A 25,367-nucleotide genomic window follows, 5' to 3' on the forward strand; every position below is an offset into this window, starting at 1 on the left:
GATATCATTACAAAATGAACAAATCTGAGAGAGGTCCACATGTAGTACCTATATATGTAATATCAAAGCATTTGCACTTGCGGTTTTTAACAAGAAGTCGAAAATATCAGTTTTTACCAAAAATGACAAAAATATTCACCAAAATTAGAGAATTAAAGATATCATTACAAAATGAACAAATCTGCGAGAGGTCCACATGTAGTACCTATATATGTAATATCAAAGCAATTGCACTTGCGGTTTTTAACAAGAAGTTGAAAATATCAGTTTTTACCAAAAATGACAAAAATATTCACCAAAATTAGAGAATTGAAGATATCATCACGAAATGAACAAATCTGAGAGAGGTCCACATGTAGTACCTATATATGTAGTATCAAAGCAATTGGACTTGCGGTTTTTAACAAGAAGTCGAAAATATCAGTTTTTACCAAAAATGACAAAAATATTCACCAAAATTAAAGAATTAAAGATATCATTACAAAATTAACAAATCTGAGAGAGGTCCACATGTAGTACCTATAGATGTAATATCAAAGCAATTGCACTTGCGGTTTTTAACAAGAAGTCGAAAATATCAGTTTTTACCAAAAATGACAAAAATATTCACCAAAATTATAGAATTAAAGATATCAACATGAAATGAACAAACCTAAGAGAGGTCTACCCAAGGTACATATACACCAAGTATCAAAGCATTTAGGCTTGTAGTTTTCAAGAAGAAGTCGAAAAAGTAAAACATTGACACGGACGACGATGACGGACGACGACGACGACGACGACGGACAATCACTCATATGATAAGCTCCGCTCGACAAAGTCGACAGCGGAGCTAAAAAAAAAATATATTATCACTATTTACATATCATACATGCAAAGTTATCAAAGTAATCATTAATGTTATCACTGTTCACAAGTCATACATGCAATATTATGAGAGCAAACATTTAATATTATCAGTGTTTACAAATCATGCATACAAATATCATAATATAGGTTTTCCACGTCAAATGTCCACAATATCAAAGCAACTGTCATATTAGGTAAATCAATTGTCGTTAGGGTAATCAAAAGTCCACTTAGCAAGACCAATATCCTACTAGGTAAAGAAGATGTCCATACCCAAGTCAAATATCCACACAATACATTTGTTTGTTTTTTTAATAGGGAATTCAAAAGTCCACTTAGCCAGAGAACAATCTCCTGATAGGTGAATAACATCCCCATAGCGAAGTCAACTATCCACACAATATAAATTGTTGCATAATCTCAGGTCAATTACAGTATCATGTCGTTCATAGGTAATTCAAATGTCACATATAGGTAATTCAAGTATCAGTTGACTACATCATACAGTATCTAAACAATGACCATTGTATGAAAAAGGGTTAATTATGTTCTATGAGATGATACAAGACAGTGGAGAAACATTTTCCACAAAATTGAAAGTAAAGAAATAATTTTGTTTATATTTTTATATAGAAAAATAATACACATTAATGTATTCATCAAACTGTAACAGAAGTACAGAAGTATGTATCTAAACAATGATCATTGTATGAAAAGGGGTTAATTATGTTCTATGAGATGATGCAAAAGAGAAACATTCTCCAGAAAATGGACTTCTTTTTGTTTGTTATAGGTGAACATAAATGTATGAGTAGCCACTGGTCAGAACATTTAATTTATTCATATGAAATATGACAAATAAGGAAGTCGTATTCAGAATATTCATCCTGAGTTGGGTTTCAATAAACGAAAATTTCAATGAAAGTCAGATTTTTGACACCCTGTTTGATGTATTGTGATGTGTACATGCAAAGAATTTTTAAAGTGATATATATTTATATTTATGTGGTTCAAGCAAACATGCTTTTCAAATATGGACAATTGAGATCACTATTCGATATCAACATTTCAGAGTGTGAATATTCACTAGTGTCAATGTCACATTTACTTCTTGGTTGTATCATCATCTTCAGGTGGAGGTTGAGTTCCCAGAGGGGTCACAGGAGATGGTGGCCTGGTGGTTATCCCAAAATCACTCAGGTTCAGGGAGTCTGTGGTCTTGTCAGCAGCAGCAGCAGTATAACCTTGGGAGCTGGTAGCTGTTAGTGAAGGTGATGACTTGCTAGGTGTGTCATGGCTCTAGTTGCCCCTGTGTCCAGGTCCAGGATGTTGGTAGAGCTCATTGATGGTTGTGGTGATGGTTGTGGGTACAGGGCAGGGTACTGGCTGCTCATGTAATGATAGTCTTGGGAGCCCCAGAGCCTGGTGGGCTGTTGACCTGTCATCTGCTGGGTCGACCATTGTGATGGTGGAGGCTGCCACTGGTGACTCTGGGACACCGTTTTTGGGGGGTACTGCCTGCTGGTGGAGCTTGGTAGGTACGACTGAAGTTGTGGCTGGATTGGCTGGATTTGGGCGACCTGTTGCTGCTGCTGCTGTGGGAAGGTGGGCATCTGCTGGAACATCTCCTGTCGCTCTTCAGCCTGCCTCTGTCTCTCGTGTAGCACTGCCATGAGTTTGATTTGTGTGGCCTGTTTGATGTCCCCAGGAAGCTGTGCCAGACCCTCATCTATATGTCTGGCAAAGGCGGAGGAACCACCTTTCTTTCCAGACATAAAGTCCATCAGACTTCGCTTCAAGTCAACACTCTCTGTGGAGAGTCTCCGAGAGGGGGGTTCTGTAGACGGGGACTCTGACCCAGAGTCTGACTGGGTGATGACTGCTGTTGGTGGGGGTACTGCTGGCCCCGTAGCTGTGGCTGTTGCTGGTGTTCCCCTCCCTCTACCTCTACCACAGATGCTCACCACGTTTCTGCGTTCCACAGTTTCGATGTGGTCTTTGAGGAAGGAGAACTTCTCCCACACCCACTTGTCCGTGGCAGACAGGTCCTCGACTGTCTCAGCACCCTCACCGGACTTCCCCACAGTCCTCTTAAGGCAGCTCATCTGGGTACGGTTGGACTTGTAAAAGGTTTTGAGGGTTGCCACCTCAACACCCATGTCAGCAGCTTTGTCCTCCCATAGCTTCTCTTTGTTCTGCGTGTCTTTATAATCTGTCATTCTCTTTGAGTAGATGGAGGGATTGTCTTTTAGCCAGTCAATGACCTCTTCTTTTTGCGCCTCTGTCAGTGTTGAATAGTAGTAGGGTTTGTTCGTACGTTTTTTGCGGGCGGCTGCAGCTGCTGGCACTGGTGTGATGTCTGGGAGATCATCCCCTGCAGGGTGAGGCTGTGGCTGCTCTGGCTCTGGAACCAGCATGGCTTCATCTTCTGCCGGCGGTGGTGTTGGAGACCTCGGCCCTTCAGCCATCTTGCCTCTGCCTGTCCCTCTCTGGCTCTTCTTTGCTGCACCTCTACCTCTCTTGGGTCCCATCTTTGTGTGTTTTAGTAGTTTTTCAAGTTCAGGATACTTCTTCTTCGTTTGGAAACAATGCAATGAGTGGCACTCAAGTCGCAGCGCTATTTTTATAGGGATGGAGACAGAGCGTGGGTATCGTAGGAGCACGTGAAAGAGCGTGAGAGAGCGTGAGGAAGCTTGCCAAGCGTAACAAAGCCTAACAAAGCGTGTCAATCCTTGATAAAAGCGTCTCAATTCGTGGCAAAGCGTGAGAGTCCTTCATGAAAGCGTAACAAAGCGTAACAAAGCGTGTCAGATCTTGATGAAAGCGTCACACCTCGTGTCAGATCTTCCTGACAGATCGTAGCAAATCTTGAGACATCTTAACGAAGCGTGTCAAGTGGTGACAGATCGTGAAGACTGGGGGCCCCGCTTTGAACCAAGCTCTGTTAAGCTTTCCTACGCTTTGAGTCAAGCTTCGCTGAGCTTTGTTACACTTTGTTACGATCGTGGCGCTTTAATCAATTTGTGACAGAGCGCCCCAAATTTTTAAACAGTTTAAAATTTTTTGGCGCTCTTGCCGAATGTCCCACTTTACTCCAAGCTTTCCCACGATCTATTACGACCCTGACGCTTTAATCAAGCTTTGTTACGCTTTGGTGCCGCTTTGCACGCCGCTTTAAAGTCCCGTCAAAGCGCCGTTGGTGTGAACTAAGCATAAGCAGCATACTATTCTAATGTATTCTAATTGTTGTACTGTTCTTACTAATAAAATAAACTAAAGTAAATCTAATACTAGTATTTTACAAAACTAAGTTTTGGAGCTTTATTTGGGTACCGGTATATGCTAATACATGTACACTAAACTATCACTTTCTCAAGAATTTTTGCAAAGGTTTCATGAGAGGATTTTAAACATTTGCAAAATGAAGTACAGGCAAATCACAAAATTATTGTTACCACAGAAACAAGCTTGAGTACCCTTTTTTATATTTGCATTTTTTTCATGTTAATGTGACTCAATCTGAATATTGTATTTATATTATATTCTGTATTGGCTGTCATGAAGTAAGCTGTAAGTACCTTAATGAGAGTATCATGGCAACGGCTAAACAGACCTGGTAACTTGAATTAATACTTCAATTATATGAATATACTATATCAACACATTAATTTTATTATTCAAGACAACTGACCTGATGACATAATTGGCATGATCACTCATTATGTCAACTTGTACAATAATATATTAGTCAACATGAAAAGTCTTACCATCATCCTGAGATTCAGCCACTGCATTTGCTTCATCCTTAACATCATCTATCTCTTGTTGCTTGGCAACAACTGCATCCTCTTCTTCCTCTATGACTGGCTCTGCAGTGACAGTTGCTGTTTCTTGTGCTGCAAGCACAGCTTTCTCCACAGAGAGATCAGGGTCAATAGACTTCTCTGCTGCAGTATCAGTTGTGATCTTCTCCGCTACCACTTCAGATGTTGCTGCGGAAAATTAAACGAAAGCTTGAAATCAGAAACATTCAAATATAATGATGTTTTTGTAATAATGATTAATCAAAATATGAGAAGCATACATCTCCTAGCACATCGTTGAGTAGTAGAATGATTGTCTCTCAGACAGCATAGACAGTGTCATCTGTTTACAACAGTACATGGACTGCTAATAGTGCAGTATTTATACTGTGGTATACCGTTAGTCAGAAAGGTTTACTGGCCATAGTGATTCAAAGATGACAACTATTACCATTTACTGACATAACACATCATATTCTGAACTTTCACTATAATCAGTAATTTTCATAACCTTCAAAACACCTGATATCTGACAGAGTACAACTTGTAAATGCTAACTATGCTATGACAATAATATCTGTTTTATTACAACCTCACAGAATTCTTTACAATTTTACCATTCTAGGCAGTATTGAAGTCTAAACTATATGAAGTCTAAAGTAGTTGTCAACTGAAATGTCTTGTTGTTTTCCTAACTTGACTCTATACCATATATCCCTGACTGACTGGCTGCTCAGGAAAAGGGGGTCATCTACAAGTACCTGTTTCTTCTTCCTGCAAGCACTCAAGCGTATTTTGTACTATATCTTTATTTTTTTCATCTTGCACTGGTTCTTGTTGTTCCATGACATCCTCACTAGTTGCTATGCCATCCCCATCAGTTGCTATGACATCCTCACTAGTTGCCATGACATCCCCATCAGTTGCTATGACATCCCCATCAGTTGCCATGACATTCCCATTTGTTGCTATGACATCCCCATCAGTTGCTATGACATCCCCATCAGTTGCCATGACATTCCCATCAGTTGCCATGACATCCCCATTAGTTGCTATGACATCCCCATCAGTTGCCATGACATCCTCATTTGTTGCTATGACATCCCCATCAGCTGCTGTGGCATCCTCATTTGTTGCTATGACATCCCCATCAGTTGCTATGACATCCTCATCAGCTGCTGTAGCATCCTCATTTGTTGCTATGACATCCCAATCAGTTGCTATGACATTCCCATCAGTTGCTGTGACATAGTCATTTGTTGCTGTGGCATCTGCATCAGTTGCCATGACATCCTCATTTGTTGCTATGACATCCCCATCAGTTGCTGTGGCATCCTCATTTGTTGCTATGACATCCCTATCAGTTGCTATGACATCCTCATTTGCTACCCCGTTATTATTTACAATGACATCACTGTTTGTTGCAATGTCATTGTTCATTCCTATTTCATCACCTGAGGTTCCATTATCTTCTTCTGTGACACCATAAAATAAAATAAAATCAAAGAAAGCTTAGAAAGAACTCCCATGTGCTGAGAGTATTGGAGACACATTAAATATAATTCGAAATTACTTAGCTGAAAACTAATTATGCAAATCAGAAAATTAATATGACCAGATTTGAGTGTAAAACTAATGAGGTCTGCGCAACAGAAAATCTATGTCTCCAAGTTTAATTGAAATGTGATTAGAACCAAAAAATTATGAATTATTATGCTTATTAGGGAATTAATATGAACAGATTTTTACCCCAAACTAATTAGGTTTGTACATTGTCCTAGAGCATCTTTGTACTAAGTTTCATTGAAATGGAATAATTAGTAACGTGAAAACTCCAAAATTTCGACCCCTCTAAAAATTCGAACGCCTATTTATTTGCCGGGTTTCGGTGTTTTATTTACCTCCAAATTTTCGACTCCACTAAAAATTGCCGACTCATTCTTATTCGAAAATTGCGACCAGTTTTAGTTTTAGTTAAACGAAAAAAAAACCGATGTGAGCGTTCAAACGGGACCTTCCTCGAAGGCATGAATCCGGGTTTCTGATTGACTGAGAGATTTTTATTTTATTGGTAACGAAAATATATTCTAAATAAACGAAGTTTCAAATAAAAACGAACACAAAAATCTCGGCATGCTGTGTTTCTGAATTGTTGATTATTACTGTACTCAGTAGTGATTATAATAATGTACACAAAATAAATTTGTTGAATGGTTATGAAATACAAATAAAAGTCAACTTAGTTTCATCGTAAGCGAATGATTCCGGTCTCGTATAAACGTTTGATGCTGTAGGATATCCGCCATGTTCTCTTAGGTCAAATAGGTCAAATCGCTAATTAACCAATCAAAAAGCTGGATGATGCCAACGTGTTCAAATTACCATAGCTTATTTAAATATGTTAATGTTATTGAACGCAATGCGGAAGAGATTGATGTTGTAGTACGATATTTTGGCTTGGATTTTGATGCGAAAACGGCATGATTTTTTTTAAATAAAAAAATCAGTTGTTTTTAAAAAATAAACTGGGCATCTGAAGAATAATTTAACATTGTTCACAGTGATAACAGCTCATTCTCGAAAGGAAGCTTACCCGCTCACGCTAGTCACGATAAAAATCATACACGTGTACTCTTGAATAGACAGACGTCAATGACTACGGTAAAACTTACTCTATTTTAACCGGCAGGATTGATTGAAATGTCCGAAAAATGACGCCAAAATACACCTTAAAAGTCCCATTTTATTTTCTTAAATCCCATTTTATTTTTTAATCCAAGGGCGAATTTACGGCAGAATTTGGTCCCTCAAATAAGGGACACGTGAGCTTTGATTCTAACCGGATACATTGCACTGGGTCGGGGAGATAGTTTGCTAAACTTCCATGTATCTTTTGTCCAATGGGTACCTGTACTTCGAACATTCGCAAGTTTTCCTAGGTAGTGCGAGACAGCTTTGTCTTTTGACCTATTAGTTTTGTGCTGACCTCTTCTCCGCGTCTTGATGTTTTGTTTTGCTTGTCATAATACTCACTGATTGATGACTTTGTTTAGATTTTGAGTTACAACTCGGCCACGACCTTTGCTTTTACCGTGAAACATTAGGAAGTTTACGTCAATTGACGGACATTGCATTTTTTAAAAACTAATGAAGCACACTGTCTATCATCCCCATTTTTTCATTTGCTGATTTCTATTCTGAAAAATTCGACCGTCCGAAAATGCACCTTAATTTTGACTCTAAAAACACGTCACATTTCTAACACCAATTATTTAAAACCGGTCGAAATTTTGGAGTTTTTACGGTACTTTATGCAAATTAGGTAATTAATATGTACAGATTTTAACCCACAATTATTCAGGTCTGTCTATTGTCCTACAGCATCCATGTACATTCATTGATATGTGATGTATAGTACCTGAGATATCAGTGTGAAAGTTGGTTAATTATGCAAATTAGGTGATTAATATGCACAAATATTTACCGGAAACTAATTGGGTCTGCATAATTCTAGATTCATTGAAATGTGATGATTAGTACTTTAGATATCAGTAGAAAAGCTGAAAATTAATTATGCAAATTAGGTAATTAATATGCACAATTATTTACCCTAAAACTAATCAGGTCTCTGCATAGTCCTAAAGGATCTATGTACCAAGTTTCATTGAAATGCGATGATTAGTACCTGAGTTACCCATGGAAAAGCTGAAAATTAACTAATTATGCAAATTAGGTGATTAATATGCACAAATATTTATCGAAAACAATCAATCTCTGCATAGTCCTTGAGTATGTAAGTACCAAGTTTCATTGAAATGTAATGCTAACTACTTATATCAAATGCTGAAAATTAATTAATTATGCAAATTAGGTAATTAATATGTACTGATATTACCATAAAAACTATCAGGTCTGTGCAGTGTCGTATGACATCTATGTACCAAGTTTCATTGAAATGTGATGATTAGTACTTGAGATATCAGTGGAAAAACCGAAAATTGACTAATCATTATGCAAATTAGGTAATTAGTATCCACGGATTATTACCAAAAACTCATCAAAACCTAGCATTAGTTCAGAGCATCTATGTACCAAGTTTCATCAAAATCCAATGAGTGGTTGTTTAGATATCAGTGGAACAGTCATGGAACCACTAAAAAATAGCTAATTATCATGCAAATTAGGTAATTAATATGCACGGATTTTTACCAAAAATTAATCAAATCTGCGCATATGTTCAGAGCATCTATGTACCAAGTTTCATCAAAATCCAATGAGTGGTTCTTTAGATATCAGTGGGACAGTCATAGAACAGCTAAAAATTAGCTAATTATCATGCAAATTAGGTAATTAACGAGCATGGATTTTTACCAAAACCTAATCAAATCTGCGCATTGGCCCAGAGCATCTATGCACCAAGTTTCATCAAAAACCGATGTATGGTTCTTGAGATAGCAGTGGAACAGTCGGACACACATACACACACACATACACACATACACACATACACACATACAGACACACTAACTGCAAAGACTCCCATTTTGTGCTTCGCACATGGGAGTCAATAAAATGAAATATAAAAGCATTTATACAAAACTGGCTGAAAACACTACTATGACCAGCCTTACATAAATGCAGTAATACCAAGACAACACAATTTACATGTATTGATACCAAGACAACACAATTTACATGTATTGATACCAAGACAACACAATTTACATGTATTGATACCAAGACAACACAATTTACATGTATTGATACCAAGACGACACACCAAGACGACACAATTTACATGTATTGATACCAAGACAACACAATTTACATGTATTGATACCAAGACGACACAATTTACATGTATTGATACCAAGACAACACAATTTACATGTATTGATACCAAGACAACACAATTTACATGTATTGATACCAAGACAACACAATTTACATGTATTGAAACCAAGAGAACACAATTTACATGTATTGATACCAAGACAACACAATTTACATGTATTGATACCAAGATAACACAATTTACATGTATTGATACCAAGACAACACAATTTACATGTATTGATACCAAGACAACACAATTTACGTGTATTGATACCAAGACAACACAATTTACATGTATTGATACCAAGACAACATAAGTTACACATATTGATACCAAGACAACACAATTTACATGTATTGATACCAAGATAACACAATTTACATGTATTGATACCAAGACAACACAATTTACATGTATTGATACCAAGACAACACAATTTACATGTATTGATACCAAGACAACACAATTTACATGTATTGATACCAAGATAACACAATTTACATGTATTGATACCAAGACGACACAATTTACATGTATTGATACCAAGACGACACAATTTACATGTATTGATACCAAGACGACACAATTTACATGTATTGATACCAAGACGACACAATTTACATGTATTGATACCAAGATAACACAATTTACATGTATTGATACCAAGACAACACAATTTACATGTATTGATACCAAGACGACACAATTTACATGTATTGATACCAAGATAACACAATTTACATGTATTGATACCAAGACGACACAATTTACATGTATTGATACCAAGACGACACAATTTACATGTATTGATACCAAGACAACACAATTTACATGTATTGATACCAAGATAACACAATTTACATGTACATGTATTGATACCAAGACAACACAATTTACATGTATTGATACCAAGATAACACAATTTACATGTATTGATACCAAGACAACACAATTTACATGTATTGATACCAAGACAACACAATTTACATGTATTGATACCAAGACAACACAATTTACATGTATTGATACCAAGACAACACAATTTACATGTATTGATACCAAGACAACACAATTTACATGTATTGATACCAAGATAACACAATTTACATGTATTGATACCAAGACAACATAATTTACATGTATTGATACCAAAACAACACAATTTACATGTGTTGATACCAAGATAACACAATTTACATGTATTGATACCAAGACAACTCAATTTACATGTATTGAAACCAAGAGAACACAATTTACATGTATTGATACCAAGACAACACAATTTACATGTATTGATACCAAGATAACACAATTTACATGTATTGATACCAAGACAACACAATTTACATGTATTGATACCAAGACAACACAATTTACGTGTATTGATACCAAGACAACACAATTTACATGTATTGATACCAAGACAACATAAGTTACACATATTGATACCAAGACAACACAATTTACATGTATTGATACCAAGATAACACAATTTACATGTATTGATACCAAGACAACACAATTTACATGTATTGATACCAAGACAACACAATTTACATGTATTAATACCAAGACAACACAATTTACATGTATTGATACCAAGACAACACAATTTACATGTATTGATACCAAGATAACACAATTTACATGTATTGATACTAAGATAACACAATTTACATGTATTGATACCAAGACAACACAATTTACATGTATTGATACCAAGACAACACAATTTACATGTATTGATACCAAGACAACACAATTTACATGTATTGATACCAAGACAACATAAGTTACACATATTGATACCAAGACAACACAATTTACATGTATTGATACCAACACAACACAATTTACATGTATTGATACCAAGATAACACAATTTACATGTATTGATACCAAGACAACACAATTTACATGTATTGATATCAAGACAACACAATTTACATGTATTGATACCAAGATAACACAATTTACATGTATTGATACCAAGACGACACAATTTACATGTATTGATACCAAGACGACACAATTTACATGTATTGATACCAAGACGACACAATTTACATGTATTGATACCAAGATAACACAATTTACATGTATTGATACCAAGACGACACAATTTACATGTATTGATACCAAGACGACACAATTTACATGTATTGATACCAAGATAACACAATTTACATGTATTGATACCAAGACGACACAATTTACATGTATTGATACCAAGACGACACAATTTACATGTATTGATACCAAGACAACACAATTTACATGTATTGATACCAAGATAACACAATTTACATGTACATGTATTGATACCAAGACAACACAATTTACATGTATTGATACCAAGATAACACAATTTACATGTATTGATACCAAGACAACACAATTTACATGTATTGATACCAAGACAACACAATTTACATGTATTGATACCAAGACAACACAATTTACATGTATTGATACCAAGACAACACAATTTACATGTATTGATACCAAGACAACACAATTTACATGTATTGATACCAAGATAACACAATTTACATGTATTGATACCAAGACAACATAATTTACATGTATTGATACCAAAACAACACAATTTACATGTGTTGATACCAAGATAACACAATTTACATGTATTGATACCAAGACAACTCAATTTACATGTATTGAAACCAAGAGAACACAATTTACATGTATTGATACCAAGACAACACAATTTACATGTATTGATACCAAGATAACACAATTTACATGTATTGATACCAAGACAACACAATTTACATGTATTGATACCAAGACAACACAATTTACGTGTATTGATACCAAGACAACACAATTTACATGTATTGATACCAAGACAACATAAGTTACACATATTGATACCAAGACAACACAATTTACATGTATTGATACCAAGATAACACAATTTACATGTATTGATACCAAGACAACACAATTTACATGTATTGATACCAAGACAACACAATTTACATGTATTAATACCAAGACAACACAATTTACATGTATTGATACCAAGACAACACAATTTACATGTATTGATACCAAGACAACACAATTTACATGTATTGATACCAAGATAACACAATTTACATGTATTGATACTAAGATAACACAATTTACATGTATTGATACCAAGACAACACAATTTACATGTATTGATACCAAGACAACACAATTTACGTGTATTGATACCAAGACAACACAATTTACATGTATTGATACCAAGACAACATAAGTTACACATATTGATACCAAGACAACACAATTTACATGTATTGATACCAACACAACACAATTTACATGTATTGATACCAAGATAACACAATTTACATGTATTGATACCAAGACAACACAATTTACATGTATTGATACCAAGACAACACAATTTACATGTATTGATACCAAGATAACACAATTTACATGTATTGATACCAAGACGACACAATTTACATGTATTGATACCAAGATAACACAATTTACATGTATTGATACCAAGACAACACAATTTACATGTATTGATACCAAGACAACACAATTTACGTGTATTGATACCAAGACAACACAATTTACATGTATTGATACCAAGACAACATAAGTTACACATATTGATACCAAGACAACACAATTTACATGTATTGATACCAAGACAACACAATTTACATGTATTGATACCAAGACAACACAATTTACATGTATTGATACCAAGACAACACAATTTACATGTATTAATACCAAGACAACACAATTTACATGTATTGATACTAAGATGACAAAATTGACATTTATACATGCAGGTTAGCATTAAAACTACATAATTCTGATGACTAAAAGTGCTTTCTTCTCATACAAAACTATATAACACTATATACATATGCTATAAGACTGTATGTCAACCATAACACCAAAATGGACACCCTGAATCATATCTTGAGCACATTTAATTTTAAAAACTAATGACTGCATACATGATGCAGTAAATTTAGAGCACTAGATGGTTTCAGCTCTGAATTCAATGAATGAATGAATGAATGAATGAATGAGCCAACAAATGAATGAATGAATCTGAATGATACAATGTATATATATACAATTTGATAATGTACATAAACTGAGAGACAGTAAATAAATGTCTATGGGTAAATGACTTGTTTTACATAGTCACCTTTATTAGATGAGATTGTTGTGATTGCTGAGGATTTTCTACCACCATCACTTTTATCAACTCCTGTCTCTTGCACCATTTCCAGCCTGTAACCTTTCACAACTGGATCTTCACCAGTACCTACCCAAAAAAAAATATTGGTAATACTGCTTTCATGCTGTTGCTGTTGGTAGTAAACGTCATTAGCCAGACCTTGCTTGCCATGTTCTATCTTCACAGTTACATACCGTGAAATGAATGTGTGCTGCCAAGTTAAGGTTGTGAAATAGTCAGTAAATCAACCCAAAATACTATTTTCTGGTAGTTAAAGTATGGCTAAAAAGGAAACTAACAGTAGTTAATGGCCTGTTCAGAGTCAAGATTCAAAGGCTGCATGAGGGTCTTTTTGTATTGAAGGGCAATGGGCCAAAATCATACCTTTTATGAACATTTTCACTGACTGAAAGAAAACTCTCAAAAAACTGTACTTTGGGATAATTGTGGAGACATCCTTGAACAGTATAACAAGATTATTTTTACATGTGCAACATAACATAAATTTGATTGTTTAGCATTGTCTCAGAGTTGAGTTTAATTGGGCTGTTTTCTCAACCCAGAGTTCTACAGCAGCTTGTGCAGAGCCCATAGAAATACATGATATGTACAGTGGTGTGTTTCTTTGCTAATTAACTTTTTATATTTGAACCTAATTTGGTAGCTCTTTATTTTGTCTTTATTTTTATTTTTTCACACCAAACCCAATAAAGATATTAATATTATTCATATATTATAATATAATATTATTCAAATTACAAGCAGATTACTGTGATTTTATCACACAGTGAGTCATAGAGGTTATCATTATTTAACCTTATCACAAGAAACATTCGTGATATATGGGATTAATGGCAATTATTTCACTTATAGTTGTTCAAATAATTATAGATTTACTCTTGAGAAGAGTTCAATAATTTCCATACATACAGCAAATAATTTGTATTTTTATAATAACATATCCGGGTATATATATATATAATAATATATCCGGATAATATATATAATAACATATCCGGAAAACTTATAATATGTGTATACACTATACTTAATTCCAGATGATTACAGTTATGACAACAACCACTATATTGTCGCATACAACTTGTTTACCACTTCCGTGTCGCTGAGAATGTTCTAGAATGTGTCTGGGTGGAATATTCTAGATTTTTTTTAGAAACTGGTAGAATAGGTAATAGAACACTGTAGGAGGCAATAGAAGGAAATGGAACATTCTAGAAATTGGTAGTAAGTTCCAGACTCATTATGTATGCTAATGTAATGGTCTATTTATAGACAGTGGGGGTATATATAGGGGAGTTGTTCAGCACAGAGATCAGATCGGAGATCTCGTTGAATTGTATTGGAGTTTCTAGTTATTGGAGTAGTGGAGTTTTACCGCGTTATGGTACTTGGTGTTTGCAGAGTATAATAATACCAGTATCAGTTGAAACCTCATCTGTTGGCTTCGTGTTCGTATGTTATCATCGCCGCCAGGGAAGTCTTTATGTTACTGTTGCCATTTTGGTATTTGAACAATCACACCTGTACTATACCAATTACGGTAATATTACGTTGCGTGTGACATCTGGGGGCTCGTCCGGGAACAGTGAAGACATATAGAAGACAACATGGCCAGCGAAATAAAAGATATGTCGAAACAAGAGTTGATGGAATGGGCGGATGAACTGGGAATGACTGGAGAAGACAAAAGGAAATTTATTTTGGAGCAACTGAGTTCTCAGCGGGCTGGCAGACAAGCGGCGAGGGGAGAGAGAAAGGCAAAAATGGAAATAGAAGTAGAGGTGAGAAAAATGGAGATTGAGGAAAGAAAGGAAAAGTTACGGCTGGAAGCGGAAGCAGAACAGCGAGAAAAGGAAAGGGAAGCAGAGGTAAGGCAAATGGAGATTGGGGAAAGAAAGGAAAAATTACGGCTGGAAGCGGAAGCAGGTGAAAGAGAGAAATTGCGAATGGAAGCAGAACAGCGAGAAAAGGAAAGGGAAGCAGAGGTGAGGAAAATGGAGATTGGGGAAAGAAAGGAAAAATTACGGCTGGAAGCGGAAGCAGGTGAAAGAGAGAAATTGCGAATGGAAGCAGAACAGCGAGAAAAGGAAAGGGAAGCAGAGGTAAAGAAAATGGAGATTGAGGAAAGAAAGAAAAAGTTACGACTGGAAGCGGAAGAAAAGGAAAGAGAATTTGAGTTGAGGAGATTAGAGCTGCAAGCAGCAATGCCGGGGTTCCAACAGGCTGATTTTGGCGGTCAATGAAATGTGGTCAGTGATGCACAGTCACCAAAGTTGCCTGCATTTGTTGATGGTAAGGACGAACTTGATAGTTATTTATTGCGGTTTGAGAGGTTTGCAACGAATGCGAGTTGGCATAGAGATGGATGGGCCACAAAATTGAGTGCGCTGTTGACTGGTAGAGCACTGGAAGTATATTCTAGGATGTCCGACACTGATGCGGTTGACTATGATCGTATGAAGGTGGCGCTGTTGACAAGATACGATTTCACAGAGGATGGGTACAGGAAGCGATTCTGTGAAATTAAACCTGAAAGTTCCGAGAGTCCTGACCAGTTAATTGTGCGGCTTAAGAATTATTTTGCTAAATGGGTTGAGTTGTCAGGCACTGCAGCAACATATGATGGTGTTACCGACTTGATGGTGAAGGAGCAGTTTATTGGTGCCTGTACAAGAGATCTTGCAGTTTATCTTAAAGAAAGAGCACCCAAAGATTTAGATGAGTTGGCCGTAATAGCAAAGCAGTACCTAGTGGCACATGGTCGACAGTTATCCACAAAGGACCAGGTGAGGCGTAATGATAATGAGACTGCCATTAGAGATACTGATGTGGGACAGGGCAGTAGTATCCGGTGTTTTGTATGTCAGGGTGTTGGTTATCGAGCAGCACAATGTCCATCCCGCGTTACTGATGTCAATCATGACAAAGGTAAACAGTGCCTTCAGTGTGGTGCCATGGGACATGTGGCTAAGTTCTGCTGTAGTGGACAACACAGGGGTCAAGAAAGAAAGAGTGTCAAACCCAGCACTACTACTGGTGCAGCTGCAGTGGTTAAAAATGTATTCTAATATCAGTGCTAGCTGTGCTGTTCAAATTAGCAGTGATGTGCCTAAAATGATTGAGAAGGACCATTTGTTGTTAGCATCGGGGGAGCAGTTAAAGGTTGTGAATGGTGCATGTATGGAATGGAGTGGCGTTGTGGAGGACAGGACTTTGCCTGTGGGTCAAGGGAAGGTTGGTGACACAGTTGTGACCATGTTAAGAGACACTGGGTGTAATGGCATTATAGTCAAGAAGAGCTTGGTACCAGATGACCAGTATACAAAAAAGATGGGTCATATATTGATGGTTGATCGTACTGTAAGAAGGGTTCCAGTCGCCATGGTGGAAATTGATATGCCATATTTGAGAGGCACGGATGAAGCATTATGTGTGCAGGACCCAATCTATGAGTTAATTGTTGGGAATGTGCCCGGAGCAAGACCACCAGATGACCCGGATCCAGTGTGGAATGTGAGTGGAGCAGTAGCAACCAGAGTGCAAGCGAAGAAATCTGGTAAGGTGAAGCCGCTCAAAGTGTGTGATGTAAAGACTGGAGCACATGTCACAAAAGACAAATTAATCGAGATGCAGCAAGCAGACACATCGTTGAAGAAATATTATAATAAGAGAGAACCAGAAGTGAGAGGGCACCATACAACCGAGTTCCAGGTATATGGAGGCTTGCTATATCGTGTGTATCGGAATCGTTCAGTTCCAGGAGGCAAGACGGTACGTCAAGTGGTTGTGCCGAAACTGTTGAGGACTCGTGTTATGGAGATTGCCCATGATTCAATATTTGGTGGACACATGGGGATAAAGAAGACAGAAGACCGGATTGTGACTAGCTTTTATTGGCCTAAGCTACATCAAGATGTTACCAGTTTTTGTAGGTCATGTGATGTGTGCCAGAAGACTATATCAAAGGGATCAGTTGTGAAGGCCCCATTAGGTAAGATGCCTTTAATTGATATGCCATTCAAGCGTGTGGCTATAGATTTGGTTGGACCAATTACACCAGCCAGTGACGGGGGCCATCGATACATCTTAACTATGGTGGACTATGCTACACTGTATCCAGAGGCCGTTCCACTTAAAAATATAGATACAGAGACTGTAGCCGAGGCGTTGATTGACTTTTATAGCTGATTGGGGGTTCCAGAAGAAGTACTAAGTGACATGGGGTCTCAGTTTGTGTCAGAATGCATGCAAGAAGTATCAGGATTGCTCAGCATTAAGAGACTGACGTCTACGCCCTATCACCCCATTTGTAATGGACTGGTGGAAAAGTTTAATGGTACTTTAAAGAAGATGTTAAAGCGGTTGTGCCATGAACAACCAAGGCAATGGCATCGGTTTATTAGTGCTTTACTCTTCGCATATAGAGAGGTACCACAGGAGTCAACTGGTTTTTCCCCATTTGAGCTGTTATATGGTCGAACAGTTAGAGGCCCAATGAAGATCCTTAAAGAGTTATGGACCAAAGAAAGCGATACTCCTGAGATAGTTAATAGTTAGTATGTGTTTGAGTTGAGAGATCGGTTAGAACAGACTTTAGAGATTGCTCGAGAGGAATTACAAAAGGCACAGAACCGATACAAGTGTTACTATGATCGTAAAACGAAGAAGCGAGTGCTTAAAAAAGGATATAAGGTGTTAATTTTGCTACCAACTGACAACAACAAGCTATTGATGCAGTGGAAGGGTCATTATGTGGTGGAGCAGGTAATAGGCGAAAACGATTATCGAGTGAGGGTAGGTGACAAAGTGAAGATGTATCATGTAAATATGTTAAAGTTGTATGTTGAGCGGGAGACATCACCTACCTAACTACCTGAACTTTTGAACAGTATAGTAGAATGTTATTCGTTTATGACTTGTCGCATACGACTTGTTTACCACTTCCGTGTAACTGAGAATGTTCTAGAACCGTACTGTGTCTGGGTGGAAGTTTTAGAAGTTGGTTGAATAGGTAATAGGACACTGTAGAAGGCAATAGAAGGTAATGGAACATTCTAGAGTTTTGTAGTAAGTTCAAGACTCATTATGTATGCTGATGTAATGGTCTATTTATAGACAGTGTGGGTATATATAGGGGAGTTGTTCAGCACTGAGATCAGATCGGAGATCTCGTTGAATTGTATTGGAGTTTCTAGTTATTGGAGTAGTGGAGTTTTACCGCGTTATTGTACTTGATGTTTGCAGAGTATAATAATACCAGTACCAGTTGAAACCTCATCTGTTGGCTCCGTGTTCGTATTTTATCATCGCCGCCAGGGAAGTCTTTTTGTTACTGTTGCCATTTTGGTATTTGAACCATCACACCTGTACTATACCAATTACGGTAATAGTACGTTGCGTGTGACATCTGGGGGCTCGTCCGGGAGCAGTGAAGACATAGAAGACAACATGGCCAGCGGGATAAAAGATATGTCGAAACAAGAGTTGATGGAGTGGGTGGATGAACTGGGAATGACTGGAGAAGACAAAAGGAAATTTATTTTGGAGCAACTGAGTTCTCAGCGAGCTGAGAAACAAGTGGCAAGGGAAGAGAGAAAGGCAAAAATGAAATAGAAGCAGAGGTGAGAAAAATGGAGATTGAAGAAAGAAAGGAAAAGTTACGGCTGGAAGCGGAAGCAGGCTAAAGAGAGAAATTGCGAATGGAAGCAGAACAGCGAGAAAAGGAAAAGGAAGCAGAGGTAAGGAAAATGAAGATTGAGGAAAGAAAGGAAAAGTTACGGCTGGAAGCAGAAGCAGAACAGCGAGAAAAGGAAAGGGAGATGGAGGAAAGAAGGGAAAAGTTACGATTGGAAGCGGAAGAAAAGGAAAGAGAATTTGAGTTGAGGAAATTAGAGCTGCAAGCAGCTATGCCGGGGTTCCAACAGGCTGATTTTGGCGGTCAACGAAATGTGGTCAGTGATGCACAGCCACCAAAGTTGCCTGCATTTGTTGATGGTAAGGACGAACTTGATAGTTATTTATTGCGGTTTGAGAGGTTTGCAACAAATGCGAGTTGGCATAGAGATGGATGGGCCACAAAATTGAGTGCGCTGTTGACTGGTAGAGCACTGGAAGTATATTCTAGGATGTCCGACACTGATGCAGTTGACTATGATTGTGTGAAGGTGGCGCTGTTGACATGATACGATTTCACAGAGGATGGGTACAGGAAGCGATTCTGTGAAATTAAACCTGAAAGTTCCGAGAGTCCTGACCAGTTAATTGTGCGGCTTAAGGATTATTTTGCTAAATGGGTTGAGTTGTCAGGCACTGCAGCAACATATGATGGTGTTACCGACTTGATGGTGAAGGAGCAGTTTATTGGTGCCTGTACAAGAGATCTTGCAGTTTATCTTAAAGAAAGAGCACCCAAAGATTTAGATGAGTTGGCAGTAATAGCAAAGCAGTACCTAGTGGCACATGATCGACAGTTATCCACGAAGAACCAGGTGAGGCGTAATGATAATGAGACTGCCATTAGTAATACTGATGTGGGACAGGGCAGTAGTATCGGGTGTTTTGTATGTCAGGGTGTTGGTCATCGAGCAGCACAATGTCCATCCCGCGTTACTGATGTTGACCCTGGATAAAGCCAAGTTTGCAAATGACCGAGTGATGAGATGGGCGATGACTCTGCAAGGATATAATTATCGTGTTGAGGATATTCCTGGACGGGACAATGTGGTAGCGGACTACCTGAGTAGATTGATGGACTGAGGAACTTTTGAACAGTATAGTAGAATGTTATTCGTTTATGACTGTATTTCATATTTTATTATATTCTACTGTATGTGATTTCGAATTTTTGTACTCAGAGCTTTATTCAGTTCGATTTGATATATTGTATTGTTGTTTTATTTGAAATTGTTATCATATTTGTATTATTGACGTCGTTGCTAGTCATGTAATATTATATGTTATAATATTCTTGAGAGGGGAGGCATGTCACATACGACTTGTTTACCACTTTCGTGTCGCTGAGAATGTTCTAGAACCGTGCTGTGTCTGGGTGGAATATTCTAGATTTTTTTTAGAAACTGGTTGAATAGGTAATAGAACACTGTAGGAGGCAATAGAATGTAATGGAACATTCTAGAAATTGGTAGTAAGTTCCAGACTCATTATGTATGCTGATGTAATGGTCTATTTATAGACAGTGGGGGTATATATAGGGGAGTTGTTCAGCACTGAGTTGAGATCGGAGATCTCGTTGAATTGTGTTGGAGTTTAAGTATCTAGTCATTGGAGTAGTGGAGTTTTACCGCGTTATGGTACTTGATGTTTGCAGAATATAATACCAGTACCAGTTGAAACCTCATCTGTTGGCTCCGTGTTCGTATGTTATCATCGCCGCCAGGGAAGTCTTTATGTTACTGTTGCCATTTTGGTATTTGAACCATCACACCTGTACTATACCAATCACGGTAATATTACGTTGCGTGTGACATATATACTGTTGAATTTTAAATTACCCATAGCTATGTGAATTTACAATATTATTATAATCTTAATTTTCATTTTTTCCATTTGGTTTAATCATGAAATAAAATATCAGAGAAACTCAAAACAATGAAATACATAGTAACATACATGTACATATAATACAAGTCTGTAAATTATCTTCATGCAATAGTTTTATGAGGGTTAACTTAACACAATGCTTACTGAAAACTTCCATAGATAGCAACCATGTCAGCAGGCAATGTGTAAATAGAGATTGTCAGTAGTGACAGCACTTGTTACATTGTCAGTCTTGGAAAATGTTCCAGACCACTATAAGTGGATAGCCTCTTATACATAAATATATTTCTGAAATCCGGAATAAAATGTATTATATCTTCGATCCCTTTGCATTTCTGGCACAATCTTTTTTTTTTTTACTTCTATTTTCTTATGCCTGTCAATTTCTATTTGCAGATTATGTGAACTTAGTCTAATTCTCTTCTCCTGTATTTAACCCTTTTTTTCAGTTGCTGTGATTTAGTTATGCTATAATTTTGAGTCTGGTTGTTATTGTCATAATTCCATTTGTAAATGTAGAATTTGATACAAGAGTGCATAAACTGTTTTTTGGTGACAATACTTATGTTTGCCATTTAGCTTGGTTAGCCATAATTTTTTTTCACACATATTACACAAGGTAATAATCATTTTTTGGCATTTCAGACCCAGATGTTTCAGCCACTACTTTTTACAAAGGTGGTTGTTTTGCCTGCTGTTTTTTTTTTGTTTGGGAACATTGAGCATATCTACTATATCTACTATACAATTTAAAATAATTATTAGTTGGAATGGTACATGAAAAATTGCAAGGTTTTCAATTTTATGTTGTGTAGGTCTATTATAAATACCATGCAAAATACAACTTTTCAAAATCGATAAATATGACATGATTGTTTATTACACTTCCATACCGGATGTATTTAAAGTCTACAGAAACTAAATAATAATTATATAGGTTATACAATACATCACACATTACATTATTATTACATTATCAATATTCTAGAAAAAATAACAAAAATAGCACTACTAAAGTCGTGTCCAAAGGTGCATCATATTCTTGACTATGATCTTACTTATATGATTACATGCACATATACAAGTTTGGTTAGTTTATTCCTAATGTCTTAAAAAAATAGTATAGCCATTTATATACAACTTTAAAAAAATGATTTTGAAATGATCAAAACATCCAACATTGAAAAAAGCCTTGTTCAAAACATACTGGGGCAAAATGGCCAAAACTTTTGTGTACTGGTATGTACATTATATGCCATTTAAAAACTTTGAAGGTAGAACATGGCAAGCAAGGTTTGGCTAAAGACTTATTTTACTGCCACATTTAGGAAGCAACAGCACAAAAGCAAATTAAAAGTAGATCTGTAATTTAGACATTCTCTAAAAATCCATTTGTAACCTGTTGCTACATTACACACAAAACAAATATATTCTTTATGTTTGTAAATTACATTAAAACAAACCAATGCAGACAATGAAGGAGATATTGTGAATGGGATGTGTTTATTGCAATTCAAACAGATTACTTTACCAGTTCTTTTATTACAGCTTCTTTCATTGTGTGCAATTGTGTTAGCAACATGATTTCCCTGCTTTGTTGACTATTGACTCTATCTTTGATAGCTCCACTGAAGCTATTGATATTTAATGTGTTATTTGTAAGTTGAGATTAGTGTTCAGTATTATGGCAGCTTGACTTGTTTATACTTTAAAACACTGCTTAGTGTAAACTAATGCATTTTCATTGCTAGAAATTGTTTGGCATATCAAACTGTAAACTGAATTTCATGGAGCAACATGCAGATCCAAATCACAACAAGTAGCAGCAAAACTGTTTTACAATACAGTTACCAGTATCCCAAGGCACACAGACTACCAAATCATTTCCTAGGACTACCACTTTTTCAAATTAGTGCCCTACCTGGACTACAGGAAATTTCAAAAATTTTAGTAGTTTATATTCTAAGTTTGTTCCCAAATTATAGGTGTCCCAACAAAAATTAGTCAAAATGACATTTGATTATTTTAATTCATACTTTTCTGCATAGATGTAAGTACATAGATCATGGTTACTAAAAAAAGATATTCTGATCCTGATGAATACCCAATATTGCTATTGGACTACAAGCTCTTCATTTTTTTTTTCAATATTGAGCCCAGCAGATTATCTTAGTTTAAATAAAAAGACCTAATTTTAGCAGTACAGTTTAAAAGAAAACAATGTGTTTACTGGGTTTTACAATGATTTTTTGGGGGGGAGGTAGTATTACTAAATATACTCACTTTTCCTGATATCCACAAGTTTTTTGAGATACTTGGCTGAAAATTCATATATGTTGTCAGGCTGGGAGAAAAGAATTTCTCGTGACAATGTGTTAAGGATATTCCTAAATCCAGGTGGTAAAGCGAGTCGTTCTGGTCCATATTGGACTGACATGATTCAGCTGGATGGATGAAATCTGCAATACAGTATGAAAAACATGTAGTCATTAATAATAAATAGTCAGGCATATTATAATTGTTACAGTGAACGACAGAAATACAGGATACATCTCAAAGGTTTAATAAATTTTTATAAATCAAAATGGCTGTTAGATTTAAAATTGGCCAGTTGACCATTTTCCGTTCACTATGAGAATCACGCATTATGCGTGAAATCGAACGTAAAAACAGGACAAACAAAGATCATAGCGTCATAGTGTTGTCAAACATCGCGTGGCATTCAACAAACGTGAAAGTATTTTAGGGATATTTCCAAGCTTAATAATGTGCTGTACACATTTGATGATGGTCAATTTCGATGAAGGTATTCAAAAGCAATATTCCTCTGTCGAAGATCGGCCAGTCGATGTGAGCTACAAAATAAAGAAATTTGAGTTCAAAATCAAATCGTTCATTTTTGCGACAGAGGTTCGACGCGCATCTTTCATGCAACTCGCAATATCTCGCAGTTGAACGGAAAATCACCTATTCTGAAATGGTACTGTAACACCATTATAAGTTCTAAATATTATTATTATTATATTATTATTCTATAAATTATTATTATTTTAATTTTAATGCATGCAACTTTACAGTAAAGTAAATTAGCCACTCGTGTTTCACTTCTTGGTTTCTCAATGCATTCTTCAGGTCGTGAAACCCTTTACACTTCCATAAAAAGGTTGAAAAGTGTGACGTAGTCATTGGTCGAAAATAATATAAACAGCAGTTACACAAATGAGCTCCTACAATGAAGTAGTCTAATTTCTGTTCTAATTTCATATTTGATTGATGTTCCAGCGATTCACAAAAGAAGGGGGTCATTTGGATTTAAATGAAACTGATTTTAAAATTAGTTTATAAATTTTTTTAAATAATTTTTAAATAACATTTATAAATAAACATGCATTGGCTGACTTCAGTGTAACAATAAAGTGGGAAGGATTATTATCATACGACACATACAAAATACGACATTCATTCACTGGGATATCATATCAACCCTGTGTTGATTTGACATCTCAGCAAATGACTGCTAAAAGTGTGTTACGATCTGTTCGGAAAGAATCATGAAAAATGATGCATCGCCATTTTCTTTATTTTCGTAGATGCAGTTGCGACATCGTCGATTATGCCGTTTTAAAGATTGTTTAATTGTAAGCTTACCTGTCAAGGACGACTTATAACTTCCTTAGCCTTCGGTGACAGCAGAGTATGAAGTATTCGTTGTAAATACAATTACCATTTCAATGAAACCATGCGCTAAGTTTGTTTTGAGAGGGTACGGTTGCCACGCGCTGATTTGCGCATGCGTACGTTACCTCAAAAGTTGAGCTGGCAACTTTACAGATTTGGTACACCGACAAAGTAACACAGCCTGATATTTTATTATCAGAGCACACACACACACAATAAACAAAATCTGTATTAGCTAGGACTAACGTGAGGAGTGAATAGTTCTTTATTTGCTGGTGAAATGCTCAGATTCAACAACTCACACTCTAACGGAAAGAAATTAATATCTATGACTACGATAAAGTGTCACGTGGTACGAGTGTGAAATGTTCTCTGTCTGATATCAACAAAG

General features: G+C 36.4%; 1 protein-coding gene across 1 annotated transcript in view; it reads right to left on the reverse strand.

Moving 5' to 3' along the window:
- Positions 1-25,066, reverse strand: part of LOC144341619 (uncharacterized) — a 28,869-nt gene extending 3,803 nt beyond the window's left edge. The window contains exons 1-5 of the mRNA XM_085499070.1: positions 24,947-25,066; positions 23,582-23,757; positions 13,685-13,804; positions 5,414-6,127; positions 4,617-4,841 (exon numbers count right to left, since the gene is read on the reverse strand). Coding sequence (XP_085355196.1) covers positions 4,617-4,841; positions 5,414-6,127; positions 13,685-13,804; positions 23,582-23,735 — 1,213 coding nt within the window. The 5' untranslated portion in view covers positions 23,736-23,757; positions 24,947-25,066. The remainder of the gene's footprint in view (positions 1-4,616; positions 4,842-5,413; positions 6,128-13,684; positions 13,805-23,581; positions 23,758-24,946) is intronic.
- Between the last annotated feature and the right edge of the window lie 301 nt (positions 25,067-25,367).

This window comes from Saccoglossus kowalevskii, chromosome 5 (assembly GCF_978046115.1).
Source record: "Saccoglossus kowalevskii chromosome 5, keSacKowa6.1, whole genome shotgun sequence".
NCBI classification, from domain to species: domain Eukaryota; kingdom Metazoa; phylum Hemichordata; class Enteropneusta; family Harrimaniidae; genus Saccoglossus; species Saccoglossus kowalevskii.